We start from the raw sequence: 23,805 nt of genomic DNA, 5'->3' as shown, positions 1-23,805 counted from the left end.
ATAGAGCTGGCACTAGAATGAATAATTCATTACTTGCTTCAGCTAAGTTTTTAGGTCCAAAGCTGGAGATATTGGCCAGAGCTAAGTCAAGCCATGATCTCTAGATGCCCAGATAAGGTGAAGCTAAATGAAAGTTCAGGTTTCCGTCAGACCTCTGTGATGAGAAAGGAAGCAGTAACCTGGCCCCCCCAGAGGAGACACACTGGGAAGCATATGTGGGCTCTCCCTTGGGGTACCCATGGGTGTAGATTAGGAGCAGGCTCATTGGGCCTGAATTAGGGTAGGGCCAATTCAAGCAGAGGTTTCCAGAGCAGTGCTAAGAAGGGCACCTGGATTAATATAGGGAGTGGGGGCAGTATTAAAGGATGCAAGGGAAGGGGAGAGATCATCAGAAGGCTGAGAGTTCTAAAGCAGGTCAGCAAAGTGAAGAAGTAAGAACATAGGAATTAGAAGGTGCCAGAGAAACAGTCCAGGCAATTGTGCTTAATGTGTGCTGGCTGCAGGGCTCAAGGCTGTGTGGGCAGAGCCAAGCTTGTACACTTGGTTGTTGAGTTGGCTGCATTAGGTAGCAAGTTATTGAGCAAGTGGACTGGGCATCTCTAAAGTCAGCTTTCTGTTTTGTTTTGTCACGGGAAGACTGGATAACAATATGTAGCAAAGCCCTCAAAGACGTTTATAAGCAACTAGAGGCCTGGTGCATGAAATTCGTGCACTCCAGGGGAGTGTTCCTCAGTCTGGCCTGTGCCCTCTCATAGTCTGGGAGTCCCATGATCCATTGCCCCAAAGAGATAGGCCCTGCCCACCCGGCTGGGCCTCTGTGATGGATTGCCCCTGCAGAGGGAGGCCCAGGCTACCTGCCACAGCGCCACCGGCCAAGTAGCCGGGGCCTCCCTCTGTAGGGCGATCATGGGGCAATGGCCAGGCCCCTGACCAATTGCATCACACCTGCCTTGGCTGGCCTGGCGCCAGGGGTGTCATAACTTGGAAGTCTGGAAGGTCGTCCTGATGTTCTTTCTGCTGTTCGGTTGTTCAGTCTATTTGAATATTACCCTTTTATTAGTGTAGATGGTCTTCCCCCCTTACCTTTAGTCCCTATAGAGGTGAAGCAATTTTAGGATGGCATAAGAAGCACTTTTGATACTGAAGGAAAGTTAATTTTATACTAAACAATCCTGAAACTTAATATAATTGGTACCAAATACTATTTACTGAGGAATATGATGGTGTATTCATGAGGTACAAGGAGGCTCTAATAGCAGATGAATGAATAGTAATTTTGCAATCACTAGTGTATCTATCTCTGGGAAATGAAAATATCATTCAAACTTTAGGAGTCAGAGGCCTGCAGCTTGAGAACCCTGCTACATTTTTTCTGTAGTGTCTGATATTCCAGGAGGATTTTTTGCTGTTACTACCACCGGTTTTAAATAATGATATACATGGACAATGACAATGCATTCATGTATGCACTCATACTTTTTTAAAAGAACTCAGAAAACTTTGACATATGCTTACAAAAAAACAAATATTCTTAAATTTATAGACGGTTGCTGAGGTAAGCATTCAATTAAAAGACTTTTTTTAATTCCACAAAACTGGTGTATAAATGTGAGACATCAACTGTTTAATAAGATAAACACTAAGACTAGAATTAAAGAATATATTCTAGATTTCAGTGACAATAAGTCCAGTGTCTTACTTTGTATTCTTGTACCTCTTACTTTTGGTGTTTTTATTTGCTCTGTTTGGGTCACAGTAAATTAGTTTATGTTAAAACCTACAAATCTTTATACTGTATCTGTTCTCCCTAATTAGTAATAATAGGACATAGAAAATTAAAAAATAAAATAAATTTGCTATATAAATTGTAGAGAAATATAACTAGAGTGAATAGTTCAGATCTTTTCTTTAAAAGACATAAAAATTATTTAGGCCGGTGTTGGAGGTAGTGATGGGTATGAATTTTATTAAAGACTTTGGGAGTATCCATGGTGAGGTGAAAGGAGCAAATTAAAAAGTAAAGGAGCAGTTCTGTCTGAGTTGAATGATGGATGACAAAGCATCTTTTGATTATTTTGAAGAGTTGTTTGGAAAAATAACTTTGGATTAGATTGAATGGAAATTGTAGCAGGATCTCAATTCATGGAAAATCTTGAATAACAAACAGGTGACTAGGACTTGATTCCACAGGTAATGAAGAATTAGTAATATTTAACATAATCTCCAAAGAAGATGACCTCATGTGTATAAATGGTAGTGAAACATATATTTGAGAATACATGCTGAAGCCAAGTTATGATTTTAGAAAAAAAAATTGGTCCGTATCCAACAGAAGCCCCTGATGGCCAGGGTTGCAATGGTCCTCAGATCTGTTTTCTATCCTGATTGGTTTCCAGTTAATTTTCCTGTTTCTAATTAACTTCTGTTTGAACAATGTGCAAAGAAGAGGAAAACAGGCTTGTAATCTAATCAGCTGATCTTCTTGTCCCCTCTCACTTTTTCCATGAGTATCGAAAAGTTTAATCAACCAATTTTTACTTAATGACATTTGTGCTATTTCTTCTCAATAATTCATTTATAATATCAAGGTAAAGATATTGGTGGCGATGTTTATCATTTCTAGATTTAAAAAAGTTCAGAACACCTTTTTTAGAAGTTAATGTTTTCCAAGATACCCAAAGTTTAAGTTCCTGGCACTTAATCTAATAATTTTGGCTCTTACAAAATCATCTCTTAAATGTGTTTAGGGTCAAAAAAGTTAATATGGATAAAACTGCTTTATAAATTATACAACACTTTATAAATGCTATTAACTATAATAATAGCCAAAAGAAAAATTTGATAATCAAATCCACTGACATTGCTATCATATAATTGTTAAGTGCAACTGCAGGTGTGCATATATTTAAGTAAACATGATCTTTGAAATTGGAATTTACTAAACAGTCAAATTAAGAGGGGATTATTTGCATTACAGAAAGATTCTTTGTTTACAAAATAATATTCACAAGTTTCTTTAAATTTCAGTAGTATATTAAAAATATGATTGAAGTACATAATTTGACTGGGATTTTTACAAGATTATGTTAATCATGTAATATTAGTTACTATATACATATAACGCATGCTTTTATTAAACAGACTCTATAAAAACAAAGTTTCCGTTTTAAAAGCTACATTTAACTTTATTTAACCAGAAATTGAAATAAAAAGATGTTGCTAAGGACCCATTTTTCTAATTACATAATCAACTAGCGCTATTTAGACAAATATTCTAAAGCACCCTTGCCAGATTTCATGGCATTGTTTTTCTACTGGCTGCACAACAGTGTGTGTGGGGACCCTTTCCATACAGCAGGACCGTTTCACGAAGCCCTCAGTGTAGCATGAGGCACTCTGCGTGTTCACTAAGCCCGGAATGAAGGGTCTCTTCCCTTTCTGCCCCTGACTAGCTATCTAACCATTGTCGAGCACTTTAACATACCTTGTCTCTGCTTTCCCATCTATATGTATAAACTGAACTCAATGATCTTTAAAGATTGTTTAATGTATAACATTCTGATAAATCACATTTAGTTTACATATGAGCTAGGAATTCTAACACTTCAATAGCCATCCATCCGTTTATCCATCCATTTATCCAATATTTATCAGATGCCTATTACGGGACAAGTAGTTAGAAATTATATACATACTAGAGGCCCGATGCACGAAATTCATGCCAGAGTAGGCCTTCCTTCCCCCAGCCGCCGGCACGGCTTCCCTCTGGCACCCGGGACCCAGGCAGGCTTCCCTCCGGCCGCTGGCAGACACCCGGGACCCAGGCAGGCTTCCCTCCGGCCGCTGGCAGGCACCCGGGACCTGGGCTTCCCTTGAAGCCCCGGCTTCGTCTGGAAGGATGTCCAGTGTAATTAGCATATTATGCTTTTATTATTGTAGATATCAGTAAACAAAATAGATTTCCTATCCTTATAGAGCTTACTTTTATCCTAAATAAAGATATAATATGGCCAGTAGTGATAAGTATAAAGTGTAATGATTTAGAAAAGCACCATTCAGAGTACCATACACAGACCAATGCCAGTCTGTCTTCCATGAGACAAATTCATATATTGATAATAAATATTTGGAAACTTATAGAGATGTTCAACAATAAGCAAGATTGTCCTGTGGTCAGACATCATGGGGAATGACATCAGGAAAGGAGCAGGGCTGCATGAGGTTCTTATAAATCAACATAAAGACTTTCACATTCTGATTAACATAAGAAACCATTGGGGGATATTTGGACAAAGGAGATAAGTGATTTGGATTAAGGGTTAAAGCATATAAATATATTTGATATACAATAGACTAAGAAGACAAGAAGGCAGGCAGAAACATCAGATGGAAGCATATTGCAATATCATATAGAAGCTGTGGCAACTTGAAGTACAGGTATATTAGTCAGATGTGGCTGACAGAATGCCCGGAAGGTCCCTTAGACATTTTAAGGATAGAGCTTATGGGAATTGTATGTGACTTAGATTAGTGGTTTTAGAAAAGAGAGGGGTAGGCTGACTAGATTTTTATCTGAGTAACTGGCTACCTTTGCACCTCTTTTCTTTATTCAATATGGAATAGAAAATGAGAAAAGGGGATGAGTACAAATTAAGTGACTGTCCAAGTATTATCAGATGTCCCATTAACTAACCCTTAAGATTGTGGAATGAGTAGGGAAGTTGCTGGTCAGATTAGTAGTGGCTTATCTTGGCAATATCTCAAAACTATAATATCTTATATCTGATTTAAATAAAATGAAAGAAAGAAATCCAAAGAGAAAACTCATGTTGAGTCATACAGTTAAGTATACAATGGAACATATGGTTATGAAAAATAAATCTACCTGTCTATCAGACAAATTTCCTTTTGTCTTCTTGACTAGTGAATGAGACCCAGTCAGAGATAAGAACAAACCTGGACAACGGAACAGAGCATTTGTAAGGTGTGGTATTTCTTCAGACACAGATGATGCTGGATATATTTGTAACATCATTTACTACTGTTACAGAGAAAGGCCTCCTGGAAAATTGCTTCTCACAAGTGATGTCCATCTTGTATTACACACAGCGACATATCTTTTCTGATTTGTATTTTATTGCAGATAAGATGAATTTTGACATTGTGAATCTTGTTTATTGACATGATTCAAAGTCAGGAAAAGTTATCTTTACTAGCAGCTTAACTAAATTTGTCTACTGTTATTATTTATAAGATTTTTATCAGAAAATATTTTAAATTTGAGACATGGATCTTATTTATTGTTTCTTTCACACCTAGCCTGAAGCCACACATATTGTGGTTACCCAATTAACTTTTGTTGAATAAATGCATGACAGAAAGAATGAATGAGTGGCAGAGATTAACCTAGAGATTCCTGTCTCTTATCAAACACCTAATTACAATTTACAGTTGATGATATTGTGAAAGTAAATACCCACAGCTCCAGTTCATCTAAATTTTTTAAGGGGACCAAACTACTAGAGATTATAGAATCTGATCTCCAGAATAACAGACTTTGCATTATGAGAAAACCATTTAAAATAAATTACAACCTGACATATTTTATTACATCCTCTATATCACTATTAGATGAGTGTTTTGTTTGTTTTTGTTATCCAAGAAGATTATGTGACAAAGAATTCCAAATAAAAACTTCCAACAATCTTATTTGAGGGTGGTCTCAGATTAGGATTTACATGCACATTAACTGAAGATACAGTAAAGGATCTTCAGTCAAAACATTGTCCCCTGCACCCTTTCCTCATACCCCAAGTCTAGCAATAGCACGCGTTGTTGTTGTTTTTTGGTTTGTTTTTTTAATTTGAAGAGATTTTTAGTTATTGAGACACAACTTTACCTTGAATGAGCCAGTTTGGATGACTGGTCCTGGACAGTGGACCAAGGCCTCTGCTTACCGTTTCATAGGTTAATCCCTGCAAAAAGGCTAAGAACTAGGGGACATATGGGGGGGAAATGCAGCCTACAGTCAGATGGCCAAACCATGTGCCCCACCTCGCATGACCTTATTTCACCCAGAAGACTGGCATCTTACTGAATCTGCGCCAGGGCACCCTCACCCCAGAGCAGCCTTAGGTTGGAGAACGCCTTAAGGAAAGAGGACCCTTGAAAAAGAGCATGTGGGTGACAACAGGCCCACTTCCACTTGCTGTTTCTCAGTTTTGATATAGTTTGTTTGAATGTCCCTAGGAAGCACTCATCATATTGCGTGTTATCAGCCAAATGAACGTTTGCTGATGGAAAGAATAAAAAAGGATGCTTCATCTTCAAACCAAGGCAGTAGAAAGGCCATGGTGCTTTTAATTTACATATTTATTGTTTAGGAAACCAGACTTGATATGTAACAACCAGCATCGCATTAAGAACATCTAGTCTAATTTCTTCCTTTAAATACTTCTAATGGGGGGAAAATATGCCACAAACTGCCACCTCGGTTGCAGCAGCGCGTGGCAAAGGTCTCGCAGTGGTAAGGCATCTCGGGCAGGCTGGTTTTGATCGTGCACAAGGGGATGGTTGGAGGCATGCTAATCTAGAGAAGAAAGATGGCTGCTAATGTTTACACACTCAGCTCCCAGTGGCATTTCACCAGTTTGAAGGTTTGCACGGTCCCCCTTATTCTGAGTGAGTGTGTCCAGATTCACAGCAAGACTTCAAGGAGGGCCAGATGATGGGGCAGATGGCGGATGGCTAATTTGGCAGCCTTGATGAGTGGAAATTGTTTGCTTTAATTGCTTGTCAAGTCCAGTACCTACATTAAAGTTAAGGACCTAGCACATTCACAATAAACAAAATACTACAAAGTAAATAAGAACTGCTCTCTGTGTTTGGGAGGGGAAGGGGGTGCGAAAGATGATTAAAGAAGAAAACAAAACCTGCAGGGAGGGAATTGTGGCGATAGTGGGTAAGGGGGATATATTATTTCTTCCAAGGGTAGATGACAGACATATAATTTCTAAATCTGTGAAGTGTTTCTATTATGATTTTAAGCTTTCATCATAGGGATTTTAGGAGACATACTTTAAGAAATAAATCCAATAAAATATGTAAAGACAGGAAGCTAGTAGCAGGAATGAAAATTTATATGTGAGTAGTTACAAGTCAGTTTTAATGGTCTTTTAAATTTATCTGCAGTTATTTTAATTTTACTAAGCTAATCTTTGAAATACAAAATGATAAAATAATTACAAGAATAGCCTATTATATGGGAAAGCTAGATTAGAGGGGACTACTCACAAAGCATATCATTTGTAAATGAAGACAGTCATGTATAATTTTTAAATCTATCATATTTTTATAATCTCCAGTGATGAGCTTGCTCTCCATTTCAATATAGTTTAGCAATTTAAGCAACTTTGAGGACATCTAGAGACTAGCATAAATAAAGAAAAGAGGTAAAATAGAGATCAATTGGATTTTAAATGGACCAGCACATAGCAGTATATAGTCTATACACTAGCTCTCAGTCTGTGGTATAGAATGCCAGTGTCTTCTCTAGCTACAAATCTATTAGTGAAGATCTATGATGCCAAATGCCCTTTTCATTTGGCTCAAGAATCATTTAGAAAATGTTTTACTTAATATCCTGTCTTGTTATTTTTGGGGGTCAATAAAAACAATGGTAAAAGATAAAGATTCAAAGAATACACTATCACATTGCAGGTCAGCGATTGGGCTAGATTTTAATGCTGGGCGTTGAGCTTTAGGTCCTGTGTTTTTAACCTCTATAGCTGGGTTATTGTTAAGAACACTCAACACAAAATCCCACTTTGTAGATACAGACACTGAGACTCCAAGTGGTGAAGTGAGTTGTTCAAGTTCAATCAGCTTTTGAAAGTGGAGGAATCAGCCTAGCCAGTGTTGCTCAGTGGTTGAGCATAGACCCATAAACCAGGAGGTCATGGTTTGATCCCGGTGGTCAGGGCACATGCCTGGGTTGCGGGCTCATTTCCTAGTAGGGAGCATGCAAGAGGCAGCCAATCAGTGATTCGCTCTCATCATTGATGTTTCTCTCTCTCTCTCTCTCTCTCTCGCTCTCTCCCCCCTTCCTCTCTAAAATCAATTATATATAATGAAAATGGAGGAATCAGTATTTGATTCTGGTTTATTTATGGTTCTCAATGACTCCAAAGTCCTTTTATTTTTTCAATAAATATTGACTGAGAGTATACTGTGTGTCAGCTCTTCTAGGTGCTAACTGTGGAGCTTCAATCCTAATATAGAGACACATAATAAACAAATAAACAAGCACATGTTTAATGTAATTTCATAAAGCAGTAAAAACCAAAATAAGGGCAAAGAAGACAGAGCATGGTGTATGGGCACCTCATACCTATTTAGATAATGTGGTCAGAGAAGGCTTTTTTGAAAGAGTGAGCAAAGATCTGAATATACATTCTTACAGGGTATGGTGCAAGGTTTGGATTTTATAGTAAGTGTGATTAGAAGCCAAAGAATGTTTTTAATCAGGAAGTAATGTGAATGATTTATGTTTTTAAAAAGATCATCCTGGTTTCTGTGTGAGGAACTCATTAACAGGGAGAAAAGGAATTCCAGGAAGTCAGTTAGGAGGGTCCGTTGGAGTCCATTGGAGAGAGAGCTGGGGGTAGCTTGGATTGAGTAACTGTTGTGGTGGAAGTGGTAAGTTTGGCCCCATTTCAGAGGCATTTTGAACACAGAGTTGCCAAATCTTGCCATGTCCATGTAACTGTAGTAGCACTCAATAACAGTCATTGAAAATGGTTGCTATTTCTCACATTCTATTTAAATATTTTATATTTTTAGGTTTACTAGTTTAATGCTAACATTTGTTTAAGAGTAAGTACTTACTAGTGTTAAATCAGATAGAAAATTTAGGTAATTTTTAGCAGGTTACTACATTTTTTGTTATCCTCACTGAAGATATTTTTTCCATTAATTTTTATAGAGAGTGGAAAGGAGAAGGAGAGATGGGGAGAGAGGAGAGAGAGAGAGAGAGAGAGAGAGAGAGAGAGAGAGAGAGAGAGAGAGAGAGAGCTCAATGGTAGAGAGACACATCAATTGTTTGCCTGCTATGCACACACAGACCAGGGCCTGGGATGGACTCTGCAACCCAGGGATGTGCCCTTGACTGGGAATCAAACCCACCACGCTTCAGTGCATGGGTTGATGCTCTATGCATTCAGCCTTACCGTCCAGGGTGGTTACTAAATATTTTGATGCAGGCAGTCTATGAATGATGAACACACAATATGCACATAGTTTGTGTATAGTTTCCTTCTTATGTGCCTTTTAACACTAGATTGCCCAAGGAAGTCATTTTGACTGCTTTTTAATTTCAATTAGAAAAACAATTATGTATATAAGGACACAATGTCTTAGAATTTTGTGACTTTTTGTACAACATATAAATGCGTTTATTAATAATTGTAGTTATCTCCCCCTCCTTCATTTCCGGTATATATATATATGTGTTATACTTATATTGCCCAAAAGCAGTCATTTTGACTGCTTGGGACATTTTAACTCTTATTATTGAATTGAGTAAATTTCTTATATGACCATTTCGTCTCTGTATTGAAATAACAGTTTTCATTTTTTTTCGATTACTGTCACATGATAACATACAAGTACATGATAAATTGTCGATACTTGATAAGTTGCAGTTGCTCAATAATCTAAATTAGTACTTGTTATTCGAATCTTTATGCAGTGATACTTGTTCTAATAAGTTGTTTATTTTATTTCTTTTGCGCCCTAAATTCATGAAAGAAATGTCGAATAGAAGTGAGTTATTGGAAAAGCTAAGGAACATAAGTGAAGAGTGCTCCGATATTATTCTTTCACAATGCAGTCATTTTGACTGCTTTTGGGCAATATAGGTATATACTAAATTTCAGTCTTTCTAGTGTTAAAACTGCATGAGCTCTTACAAAAGACCATGGCATTTTTATTAATATACATTCAGTCATGACACTAGTTCAACAGTAGATGATAAATAATTATTTGTTTCTTAATACATAGCTCATGTAAGCATTAAGTTGGAAAGTTAGGGAAACATTTTATTTAATTATATATATTATTTATCTTCTTGTCTTTCTTGTGTTAGCAAATGGAATACTGGTTTCCATAGTCATAACAAGCCTGGAAGCAACTGAGTTTTAGTATTAATATAGATATTGTTAACGTTTTTGTTTTTTTTTTTTTCATTTTGCTTCTAATATGTTTTCCTCATGAACCGAGTGAATAATTTTGTTAATCAACCTTTTTATATTGCTTCAAAATCCTAATTATAGTCTTATTTTTTTAAACTGAATGAAGATTATGTAATTCACTCACTGTTGGGTGTAAATTGTAAGTTAAGAAGAATAAAAAGCCATGTTTGCCACTATAGCTACATTTACAATGGAATCAGACCAAATACAATAATTGGAAATTTTATCAAGGCCTCATATATAGCTTTACTCCTGGAGTTACAGTTGGATGAAAACTCTAAGGAGCATATGCAAATTCAAGACATTTGAAGCTTGAACTGTTGTAAGCCTATAGTTTAAGGACTTTATAATAGTGTTGGCAAAGGGGGCTGAATTTTGTTAAACTTGTTTTGGCTGGTGAAATGAATTTTCAATTCTGTTTGATAAACAGCTGTGTGAAATCAATGAAACTTGATGGCTTTAGCATTGTCTTGTATACATTGCTTGATTGTAAAATCGATTGACAAATGGAAGTTGTGAGGCATTCAGTGAAGGCAACATGAAGACACATACAAACAGTTTTTATGCATCTATCCAAGCTAGTTATTTTAAAATCAAGTCTGTCTTTCAAGATAAAAGTTTAGAGGAATATAACTGGTTATGTAGCTTCAGTCAAACAAATATAAAGGAGATTCTCACTAAGACAAAAATATTTCCAAAATGGAACTGTGTGTAGTGAAAGTTCCAATAACCAAAATGTTTGGAAAATAGACTATTCTGATAAATCAGATTTTCTGTTTATTGGAGGATTATTTTGTTGTTGAAAAATATTTATTATATTGTATATACAAAACACAACTGATCATTGATTGAACAATGGATACTGTTCTGAATTGAGGGTTATTATCTGAATATGAGTTATAATTGTTTTATAGCAATTAAATGGATATTATGAAAAGGTAATTTCTTGCATAGCACTGTGTGCTTTATAGCTCAACACATTCAAAATAATTAAAATATTACATCTGTCTTCAAAGAGTTTACAGACTTTGAGGATTTCTTATATAAACATATTTTTGTAATACAAATTAATAATAATTTATTAAGTACCTCATATATGCAGGGTGAGACACATGCAAAAATACATTATTATTATATTAATAGATGTTTCTCTCAAAATTTGTTTAACATTCTGTAGAAAGGAATACACTAAATATTTTAGAAACTTTTTCATTCAGTTGATTTTTAAATATATTAATATTAAAGTGAGGGTTTTATTTCCAATTGAAAGAAACTTGTAGAACACAGGTTGTACATTAATTGCAATGTGTCATTGTATATAGTTTAGAAATGGCACAGCAAGTTAATTAAGTGATGCTTAATTACTCCCATCAGTAATTGCATTTAAATATAAGCTTGTCCTCAGATAAATTTGAAATAATTAAAATCTATATTTTGTGAACTATATAATAGTAGCTTTTTTCAACAGTCATTTAACAAGTTTATAAATATTTTGTTATAAATTTACTGAGAGTAATAAAATGAAAATCATGGATTATTATGTTTCTTGGTCTCTAGAATGAATTGGGGGGGGAAAAAGCTGGATTTCGATCTTGATCACAAAGATCATGTACACAAATCAGTTGTTTCTTGTTCTCTTCCATGTGTTGGATATTATTGTAGTTATCAATAGAAATTCATTTTTTGGTGTTTGTTGGTTTTAGTAACAATGTAAACTTCCACAGAACCAGTAAAATGTTCAGATGATCAGGAATGATTTTTGTTTCATTATGATTTGAATAAATTCAGTGGAACAACCAGACAGAATTGCTAACATTACTTAAGGTCAAAACAATAGAATGTAATTAGACTTTAATCATTTCTTTGTATACTATTGCAGCAGCTAGGACAAATTTCACCATTATCCTGATGTTAATGATAATAAAACAATGTAAAATCTCCACTGTATGAAAACCCTGATTATTTTTAGCTCATTTCTCCGTCTCTCTAAGGCAGCAGTGGGGAATGTCTGGCCCAAATCCTATAAAAGCCCAAGAAGTCATTTGGTGTGACCATGCCAAGGTATTGCAGGTAGGACTCAAAATTCAATAAATCAGGGCACTTTTTTCATAACAACATACATTTATATGAAGTGAATGATGTTATAATTATCCAAATGGCCCTTGGCAGAAGAGATGTTCCCCACCCATGCTGTAAGGCGTATCTCTCATCCTTGTGGTCCAAGGTGATGGTTCATGTTTAAGCTTCCACGTTTCTAATTCAGCCAGCAGATTGGAGAAAGACGTGCAGAAGAAAGGAGGCATTGTCAGGCTCCAACCAAGTTTTAAATAAAGTTCTAGGAAGGCATTATAGAATATGTCCTAACGTAGTCCCTTGCTAATCTTACCTCCAAAATGAGCAGAGAAATGTAATCTGTATTTGGGTTGGCAACATGCATGGCTAATATTGTTAAGCCTGTTACTGTGAAGGAAGAGGAGAATGGATGTTGAGGATTCTAGATGTCTTTTCATCTATCCTTATCACTCTACAAAAACAACTTTCCCAAAAACAATAAATGAATCCCATCATGCTGTATGAGGGACTTGGCGTTCAGAAGGGAGAAAGGGAGAATGGCTAGAAGGTGATAAGCTATAGGACCCTGGAGAGAAGAGGTGATCTTTACAATTTCTTTAAACGTGAGGTTTCAATGAGAAATAGTCTAAAGATTATGTATTTGTTTTCTAGGACTACTATAACAAAGTGCTGAGAGCAATAAAATGAAAATCATGGATTATAATTTAAGTGGCGTAAAACAAGTCATTTATTCTTTCACAGTTTCAGTAGTCCAATAGCAAGGTAGCAGGAGGGTCTTGCTCCCTCTGAGACTCCTGGTGGAATCTGTCTTTGCCTTTACCTTGCTTCTGGTGATGACCATGAATTCTTGGCATTCTTAAGTTGTAGCTGCATCACCCCCATCTTTGCTTCTGTGGCCTCATGGCTTTCTCCCTATGTATTCACATTGTGTTTTGCTCTTCTTAGAATGACATGAATCATATTGGATTAGGGCCCACCCTAATATCATCATTTAACTTGATTACATCTACAAAGGCCCTATTTCAAAATAAGGTCACATTCACAAGTACCAGGGGTTAGGACTTCAATAAATCCTTTAGAGGGACCCAGTTCTACTATTAAAAGAGTACTTCTAGAAAATGTACTGTTTGGTGCGTTTTAGAAATCCAAACAAGAGAAGGTTGTGTTTTGTTTTTATAATGTGCTTATAATGTGATTAAAGGTCTACATTACTTTCCGAATTTTGGATCTAACTTTTGTTATTTTAAATGTGTCGATAGGCAAAGCAGGCTTTAAGGTGGCCCTAATTATTAAAATATAGACACCTAGAATTTTTTTCCTTCTGTACTAAATCCCATTCCATTGAACACCACATAGGATCATGACTATTTTGTCATTTCTGTGTACATGGCACACAAATATGTATATGACATGATAACCAGGTTCTGTTTCCAGTGTCTTCAAAGTTTACACGTTATATCTTGCCTTAAATTTTGTATATCTATATCTATCTATATATCTATATCTATATCTATATATCTATATCTATTTCTATCTATCTATATCTATTTATATCTATCTATCTATCTATCATCTATCTATCTATCTATCTATCTATCTATCATCATCCTATCTAATAATAGAGAAACATGGTAATTAACCGTAACTTCGCTACCCTTCCCATTGGCTAATCAGTGAGACATGCAAATTAACTGCCAGCCAAGATGGTGGCCAGCAGCCAGGCAGCTGAAGCGAACAGGAGGCTTGCTTGCCCCAGTGAAGGAGGAAGCCAAGGTTCCCCGCCTGCTGCTGCTGGGCTCTGAGCTTAGACTCTAAGAAACAATATTGCAATTATAGGAGCTAAACAAACCCCAGAAACCTGCTTTCAGCCAGCCGGGCCTTAGAGCTAGAGCTGCAACAGTGTTTCAATTATAGAAGCCAAACAAACCCAGATACCTGCTTTCAGCACCTGAGGTCTCAGAGCTGGAGCCAAGCCTCAGAGCTAAAGCTGGCTGTCAGCTCCAGTGACAGCAATAGAAGGTAAATAAATCCCAGACTAAAAGAAAAAAAGGAGAGGTTGGGAGCTTCAGTCACCCGCCAGCCTGAAAACAGCCCTCAGCCCCTTACCCAGACTGGCCAGGCACCCCAGTGGGGAACCTCACCCTGAAGGGGGTGTGACCAGCTGCAAACAGCCATCATCCCCTCATCCAGGCAGGCCAGGCACCCAAGCGGGACCCCCACCCTGATCCGGGACACCCTTCAGGACAAACCAGCCACCCCCCACCTGTGCACCAGGCCTCTGTCCTATATAGTAAAAGGGTAATATGCAAACTGACCCTAACAACAGAAAGACTAGGAATGACCGGTCACTATGACCCACACTGACCACCAGTGGGCAGACGCTCAATGCAAGAGTTGCTCTCTGGTGGTCAGGGCGCTCTCACATGGGAAAAGCTCTGCTTAGCCACAAGCCAGGGTGATGGCTGCCAGTATAGTGGTGGTTGTGGGAGCCTCTCCTGCCTCCTCAGCAGCGCTAAGGATGTCTGACTGCAGTTTAGGCCTGCTCCCCGCTGGCAAGTGGATATCCCCCTAGGGCTATAGGACTGCCAGAGGGATGTCTGATTGCCATCTTAGGCCCAATCCCCTGGGGAGTGGGCCTAAGCCAGCAGGTGGTCATCCCCTGAGGGGTCCCAGACTGTGAGAGGGCACAGGCCGGACTGAGGGACCCCCTTTCCCCCCCAAGTGCACAAATTTTTGTACACCAGGCCTCTAGTCTAACTATAAAAGCCTAAGTGACTGAATGACTGTTCGACCAGTCACTATGTTGTGCCCTGAACACCAGGGGGCAGACGCTCAACATAGGAGCTGCCCCCTGGTGGTCAGTGTGCTCCCACAGTGGGAACGCCACTCAGCTGACCAAAGGGTGCCCGACGCAGGGCTCATGGCTGGAGAGTGCTGCTGCAGCAGATCGAGCCTCTCCCAATCAGGACTGACTGGGAGCAAGCGGGGCCAGCATGAGCGGGAGCAACAGGCAGGAGTGGCAGGCAGTATTGGACCACTGGTTTTGGCCCAGTCCCCGCAAGCCACACTGAGGGACCCCACCGGTTCACGAATCTGTGCACCAGGCCTCTGGTATTATGTAACTTACTCAAAGAATATTTATTCACTATCTATTTTTTAAACTTTATATATTATTATAAGATCCATAATAGAGTTTTTCACTTCATTAAATATTCAAATTGGCACATTTAATGGTATAGATTTTGTTCAGGCAAGTATATAAGCCATGAGAACTAAAGCCATCACTAAAACTCTGACTTCTAGAGGACAGAAAAGATATCAACACACACACAACCAAGAAGCACACGTTTGTACACTCATGTACTCACATTTGAACAGATTCAATAACCGTGCCCCCAAATATGGCAAACAAAGATCATTTATTAACAGTCCATTATATCTCAGCACATTGATGAATATATGTAGTAATGACCCTGTTTATATAAAAAGGTTAAATTTTATTATACAATCTTTTTTGTAGTATATTCTTATAAATGTTTCAATCCAAGTATTTATTATTTGTATTTTAAAAGGTAGTATTTTTAGGATTTAAAAACCCAAGTGTTAATTATGTAAAAATTATATTCAGCTTATTTTGCAATAGGGAATATCGTAGCCCATGGTCACAGATAATAGTGTGGTGTAGGCCTGGGAGGGGTGGGTTGGGACTTGAGTGGTTCAATGGAAAAAAAAAAAAAAGGAGACATCTATAATACTTTCAACAATAAACATAAATTAAGATTGAAAAAAAATGTTATTTTCATCATCTTTTGATTTTCATTTATTTTCATATGCAGAATGAACCCTGATAGAAAATAGGGTGAATTATAAGTTCAAAAGAAATTCTTGTTTAAATGAAATTAAATGTATTTACATGATTTATGTGCTCATTTAAATGTGTGATTATTTAAATTTATCTCCTTGCTACATGTTTCTATGGAACCTATGGCTTCTTACTCTCTGTCATTAACACATGCAACTTATAGATGAAAATATGTAATATTACTTATATGTGGAATAAAAGAAAGCTGATTCATAAAAACAGAAAGAAGAATGGTGGTTTCCAGGGGCTTTGGGGTAGGAGATATGGGGTGTTTGTTAGAGTATACACTTCAGTTATAAGATGAATCTGTTCTGGGCATCTAATGTGCAGCATGGTGATTATAAATAACAACATCATATTACCTACTTGAAAGTTGCTAAGAGTAAATTTTAAATGTTCTCACCACAAAAAAGGTATAGTAACTGTGTGAGGTGATGGGGTGTTAGCTAGCTATTGATAATAAATTTGCAAATATCTATAAATGTATCAAATCAACATGCTGTACACGTTATACTTACACAATGTTATGTCTCAATAAAGCTGGAAAGATAAAAGTACAGATATCAGTGTGTGGGTTATGGGTCTTAATGACATTTTAATATTTTAATTGGGGGCATTGTGGTAGTGTGTGGAATACAGAGTTGAGGGAGATGATATGTACTTGTCATATGAAGGTTATATAACTCCCCGTGTATCTTCTTGTCTTGGCAGTGTGTGCAGGAACAGAGAATAAGCTGAGCTCTCTCTCTGACCTGGAGCAGCAGTATCGAGCCTTGCGCAAGTACTATGAGAACTGTGAGGTAGTCATGGGCAACCTGGAGATAACCAGCATCGAGCACAACCGGGACCTCTCCTTTATGCGGGTACAGTTGTCTCCTGTCTCTTCTTTGCGAGCGAATAGTGGTGTCCCAATGCATAGTGATAGATCTGCTTGCTTGTATCTGATAGTAGTGCTCTTCTGGCCAGCAGGGGCCATGTCTGTAGGCAGAGAGAAGAGATACCAAGACACAACCAGAGAGAGAACAAGAGTACTAGTAGCACTGCCATGGTGACTGGCACTCTGAGTTTAGAGCAGTTACTGTTGCCCTAAGACTGATCAAGATTCTGCCAGGGTGTACTGCATGCCATCTAGCAAGTCTGTCTTTGTTCTGAATTGTAGGAGAGAGGAAAACTAGGAGAGTCACGGTACTAATCAGATACTAATTTTATCTTTAGGTAGTAATATCCTTTCCCACTCCTTTCTCTTTCATGTTGGAAATTTTAGATTATTTTATATTACTGTAATGAGACAATGTTGATTTTCAATCATTCTCTATAAGACATAGAATTTGCATTGCTTTTCCAGTGCTGGTAATAGACAGACACTATTTCATACTCACACATAGTTTCTCTTCTAAGGATAGATCTTTCAAAGAAAGCAGATAAAGCTGTAACTCAGAGACTGTATGATGCTGATTGGCTCACTGTCACCTAAGACCTTGGCTTCATTAGCATGGTTTTCTTACAGTAAAATCAGGGATGGTACATAACAATAATGAGTTTCAAGTTGCAACAAGTAACCTCGCTTTTGCCTACCCCTTAGCTGTTTTCAGTAAGGATGAGCAGCCAGTCAGCTTTCATATAAAATTCTGAAATATTTCCATTTCACCCACATCAAAGCATCTGACTAGAATTAAATCCAACTGCATAAGGGGGTGGTTTTATATTTGTGTGTTTGTTTCCCTTATCCTCCTTGCTCACATTTATATCTATGCCTGGGCTAAGCTTTATGCTGCATAGCATGATTTAGCAAAACCCTATCTTGGAGAATTTATATTTAAAAGAAAATAGGTAATTTACAAAATACTTCATTCCTTTGGGTTGGAAAATGATGTACTGAATAGTTTGTGTAAATACCAGTTACCACTGCCTATCTGTGACTGTTTTTAGCTCATTAAATACCAGAGGGAATGACTTGTGTGGGAGAGATTTTGTTGGAGAGATAGAAAGAAAGCAGGATGAGAAAGGTTGTCATATTTTAGAGTCATTAAAAATCGGAGAGGAAACCACCATTTAAATGAAAGATCTGTGGCATAATAAGGTGGGTCCACATGTATTATATTCTCACACATAAAAGATAATGTAGATAATGTAAGTGCAACATTTTCTAATACAGCATGTCTCTTTCAGCTGTGTACACATTTTCATTGGGAGAACAAGCCTGAATTTAAATTTTTCCTGAATAGCTTTGTGAGATAAATAAGTGGGACATTCATAACTCCGTTAAATGGCTGGCAAGGAAATAAGATTCCTATTTCAAGTATCTGCATTCTCTTACTAATTACTCATTGAGCACAATAGTCACCAATTGGAACAGATGTCAAGAAAGGACTATGAAGATTAACATTCAAAATCCTTAGAACTAATCTTCAATATGTTCAAAGAAACTTCACCTTAAAGAAAAACATCAGTCAGGTAAACAGCATGGGAGTAGATAGGGTATTCCAATTTATATGTAATTCCTCTTATTTTGTCGGAATTTCATGTACAGCTACATTTGTGCTGAAGTAGAACATATTTGCTGTATTTAGATGACAAAATTTTAGCTAGGTGTGCTGGAGAATATTAAAAAGGAAGTAGAGAGAATACTATTTAAATATGTCTGTTGGGCCAAAGCAGACATTCTGAGTTAAATGGAATTTTCAGAGCTTTCTGAAAGTTGTTCCTAAGACTGTTAGACAAATACATATGCAATTTTGTATGTATGTATTTACAGCTGGTTTTTAAATTGAAACTTGTTTATTTTTTGTACTAAATCTAATCATAGAACTTGTGTTACATTTGAAAAAGCTATGCAATTTACACTTATCCTAGGGAAATATATTTTTCCTTAGAGGTTAAATACCATTTCATCTGAAAATATACATTGATTAAAAATTCTGATGCTCTTTAGCAATCCTACATGATAAACCAAAGGATGAAGTGTTGCCCAGTCAGCATGGATCAGTGGTTGAGCGCAAATCAGGAGGTCATGGTTGGATTCCTGGTCAGGGCACATGCCAGGGTTGGGGGCTCAATACCCAGTGTAGAGTGTGCAAAAGGTAGCCTGTTGGGATCCAGCCCCAGCAGGTTCAGGGGTTCCCCAAGCTGTGGACGGAGTCGGCGAAGAAGGAATGATATGAAGGCAGCGTTCAGTTGATCAGCATAGGGAGGCTCTCCCTTTCATTGTCCTGTTACATCTATATTTATACTATTTGATCCCATAAGCATGCCTCTATAATTACATCATGGTATGTTTTGGGTAACGTTCTACAGTTCCTTGTTTCTTATCTGACCTTAGCCAAAAATCCTGTCTCTATCTAGTTCTGTTGATTTTAATCTTGTCTAGGTTTATCTCTGTGTTCCATTATAAGGGCTATTCCAAGGTCACTGCTCTACTGATAGGCTACAAGGAAGTGACTGAAGGAGATTCTCCTACCCAGTAAAGGTTATGTCCTTCCAGCCTCGCTGCTTGCCTTCCAAGGGACTGCCCTGTGTCGGTGGATCTCCAGGGGTATAGGCTTTGGTGCTTTCCCTGGTGGGCAGACCCCTGGGGATGTGGGCCCAACAAGTCCCAAATTTATTGCCAACAGTCTTAGTCCAAGTTCTTCATAAGTAGTACACGGTATTTCTGTAACACTAGGGGGATTTACTGATTTATTCTCTTCCTTAGCCCTATTAATCCCTAACCTGGGGAAACAACCTTTCTTGGGGAGGTGGTCCTGTTTAAAACACATAGCGCTAAGAGGGGGAGCAAACACATGCCATATATGCCAGGTCCCTTGAAACATAAGCTGTGCAGATGTTTCTTCCCTGCAACGTCTGTGTCAAGCAGCGAGGGTGGACCGACTTCTGGCAGTAGCCAACCAATGATTCTCATCAATGTTTCCCGCTCTTTAAATCAATAAAAACAGTCCAGCCAGTGGTACTCAGTGCTGGAGCATCAACCCATGAACCTAGAACCAGGAGATCTAGGTTCATTCCCAGTCAGGGCACATGTCTGAGTTGCAGGCTCAATCCCCAATGTGGAATGTGCTAGAGCCAGCTGATCAATGATTCAGCATTGATGTTTCTATCTCTCCCTCTCCCATCCTGTCTCTGAAATTGATAACAATAAAAAAATTAAATGTCTATATTATTGATTTGGCAGTTATATAAATATATTTTAAAAGGACTTTATTCTTAACCATTGAAAAGAAATATTAAAGTGTATTCAACAATTTCTCTCTTTATTAAAAATATTAAATATATAACAAATTCAGTAGTACCTAAAAAATATGTACATCTATTAGAAAATAAATATTTGAGGAAGCATTGGATAAGATAGTTATAAGAAATATATCAATATCATTTATAATTTTAACATATATAAATATACATGCATGCAATATAAATATAAATTAGTGACCATATATACTTATATATGTAAATATTAATTAGTTACATTTTTCTAGGATTAAGTCAAATTATTATAACCATATATGTTTCTAGGAGAATATTAATAAAAGTAAAATTGCTTAATAGAAGTTTTTTAAGTCCCTAAATTGTAATGCATTTCCAGAAAACAATGCCCTTGTTGCAAATGTACTTAAATTAGAAATGAATTTATTAGGATACTGAACAGATGCAAAGTGTTCCTTTATACCTCTGGGGGTTGTATTATTTAAATTTGGCTTAAATGTTGAGTATAATGATTTTATAGGCTTTCATTAACCTTAATTAGAGAAAAATGCAGGTAACAAGCCCACTTCACTCCATGATTCTTAGATACTCTGATCTGGGGAATTGGGTATATAATGGTTATTTCTTCACCTCGTTTATATGTAAGTAGCAAAGACTTTGATTCCAAGAGAGCGAATAAATGATAAGAGACTAAATAGAAGCATTTGGACAATGGGATACTATTTACTTCTAAAATCCACATACTGGAATATAGTTAAGTAAAACCTTTCATAAAAATCATACTTATGTTCATTTTATTAGCTTTATTTTTCTGTCTTAAATAAAATATCTTATTTTCCTTTAAAAAAAGGACAGACAAACTTGACAAACAGTTTTATGTAAGATCAAATCAGTTTTAAAGGTCTCTCTTTAATCACAAGGAGTATAATTTAAAGTTCAAGAGTGGAAAAATAAAATGTGAAATCTGTTGCATTTAGAAACACTGCAATTATTTATCCTGATCCCTAATTTGAACCCACTTAACTATGAAATATTTTATTTAAATATATAATGAGAGTGATAAAAATTAAGATATTTGTTTTAGTAAATATAAGCATCTTTGAAATCATTTCTTTTAAATTTCTACATGGAAATCAAAATATCTACTTGAATGTTGAAGTAAATTCTCTTATTAATTCAGTGCCATACTTGTTTCTGAAAATTAAATTTTTTATCATGGTTCCTGGCACTTCGTTGAACCTTAGTAAAATCTGGCTTTATTAATGCTATTGTTTTTTTTTCCTTCCTTCTTTGACTCCCAAGGCAGTCCCTATTGAGCAAGGTTCTGTTGACTTCACAATGCATTTTTACAAAGCTTTTTAGAGGTTCAGCTTTTGGGTGGTAGTGATTTTGCATTTTCAGAGAGGTGAAATTGCAAGGCAAATACTTGGTTGTTTATTAAGAGGCGATCAATAGCTAAAAAAAAAAAATACAGATGCTCTACCTAATGAGTGAGGTTTGTTTCAATAATCTAAAAGACATCATCACATGGAAGCATTGGGAAGCATTCACCCTAGAATCAATGAGAGATGAATAAAGCATTGAGAAGAGTCCTTTAAGAAAAACAGGAAAGTACAAGCAAATATGAACTACATGCTAGATTATATGTCTTTCTTAAAACTTTTCCTCCGAGTACAATGGCCAAAATTCTTACTGTGCCTCACCGATTTCCTCCCATTATTACATTGGTAGCACCCTGTGTTGGACTGTGAGATGTACTTTGCATTTTCATCAGTTTATATAAACGATGTGCAAAGTAAATGAGAATAACCGTTCAGTCAACTTTGGTTCTTTGAGCAGATAAAGTAAATGAGAATAACTGTTCAGTCAACTTTGGTTCTTTGATGAGCTGGGTTAAGTGGGTTTCTCCCAGTGAATTTTGTTATACAGAAACTGAATTCCCTGTAATAAGAAACAGTATTTACAGGCATTCTTAGAGTTACACCTTTTGGGTTCTCATGGACTAATACCAAAACATACTATTTGTTGAGGTAGGTGCAAGGCACTGTGCTGGTTTTATGCTTAATTCAGCCTATATCTAAAGAAATTGAGTCAAAAATTAATAATTTTCCAAAACAAAATGCACCTGGCTCAGATGGATTCCTTGATGAATCCTATCAAACATTTAAGGAAGAAATTACATGAATTTTCTACAATATCTTTCAAAGTATAGAAGCAGAGGGAATACTTCCCAACTCATTCTATATTACCCTAATACCAAAACCAGACAAAGATATTACAAGAAAACTACAGACCATTTTTTCATGAACACAGATGTCAACAATTGTCAACAATATATTAGCAAGTCAAAAACAAAAATAGTATGAAAAGATTTATACATCATAACCAAGTAGAATTTATCACAGGTATGAAAGGCTGGTTCTGCATCTGAAATTCAATTAATGTAATCTATCACATTAACAGGCTAAAAAAGACAATAAAAATGATTATATCAATAGATTCAGAAAAAGCATTTGACAAAATGTAACACCCATTCATGGCAAAATCTATTAGTAAACTAGGAATACAGAGGGACTTCCTCAACCTGTTACTCTCCATGAAGGTGGTTGTGGGGAAGGTGTTAGCGCAATCCAATATCCATCCTAAGGAAGTAGAGCCACACCTTAACTAACGTGATGCAAATAAAGAAGAATACCGTAAAAGGAAAGAAGTTGAGTCCTTTACAAAGGGATAGTCCAGGTTAATGATTAGAAGTAAAGAAAAACAGGCAATAAAAGTCTGAGGCCTGGGTGGATTTTGGTGACCTGAGAGGAAGCCTAGATCCGTGGTCGGCAAACTGCAGCTCGAGAGCCACATGCGGCTCTTTGGCCCCTTGGGTGTGGCTCTTCCTAAGCCTTAGGAGGACCCTAATTAAGTTAAAAACAATGTACCTACCTATATAGTTTAAGTTTAAAAAATTTGGCTCTCAAAAGAAATTTCAATCGTTATACTGTTGATATTTGGCTCTGTTGACTAATGAGTTTGCTGACCACTGGCCTAGAGTATAGGAAAGTGCTAATAAAGAAAGCATGTGTCAAATGAACTCCATGGTGCTCCCCAAATGGCTCAGGGTTTTAATCTTTTGAGTGGGATAACTGCACCTCAAAAACCTTTGACTTCTCTATTCATGATTTATAAGGCACCTTTTGCCTCAGTATCTTCAATTTGTCTTTTGCTCCACAATCTGTCTTTTTAATTAAGCGATTCTCATTGATTCTCACCATCCCTGTGAAATCATGGGATGCTTTCATTTTTCTGATGAGGGCACTGAGGCCCAGAGAGGTTAACAGACTTGCCCAGGGTCATGCATCATTGGCTGGCAGAACTTTAACTCAGAACATTCTGAAAAGACTCACTGAAGAACTTACAATAAAGTGTAAG

The 23,805-nt window shown here is 36.9% G+C and overlaps 1 protein-coding gene across 1 annotated transcript in view; it reads left to right on the top strand.

The window, feature by feature from the left end:
- Nucleotides 1–23,805, top strand: part of ERBB4 (erb-b2 receptor tyrosine kinase 4) — a 922,327-nt gene that overhangs the window by 335,881 nt on the left and 562,641 nt on the right. The window contains exon 2 of the mRNA XM_059703027.1: nucleotides 16,897–17,048. Within this exon, the coding sequence (XP_059559010.1) occupies nucleotides 16,897–17,048 (152 nt within the window). The remainder of the gene's footprint in view (nucleotides 1–16,896; nucleotides 17,049–23,805) is intronic.

The sequence above is a fragment of the Myotis daubentonii genome, chromosome 7 (assembly GCF_963259705.1).
Source record: "Myotis daubentonii chromosome 7, mMyoDau2.1, whole genome shotgun sequence".
Lineage (NCBI taxonomy): Eukaryota > Metazoa > Chordata > Mammalia > Chiroptera > Vespertilionidae > Myotis > Myotis daubentonii.
This window is presented reverse-complemented; position numbering and strand designations above follow the sequence as displayed.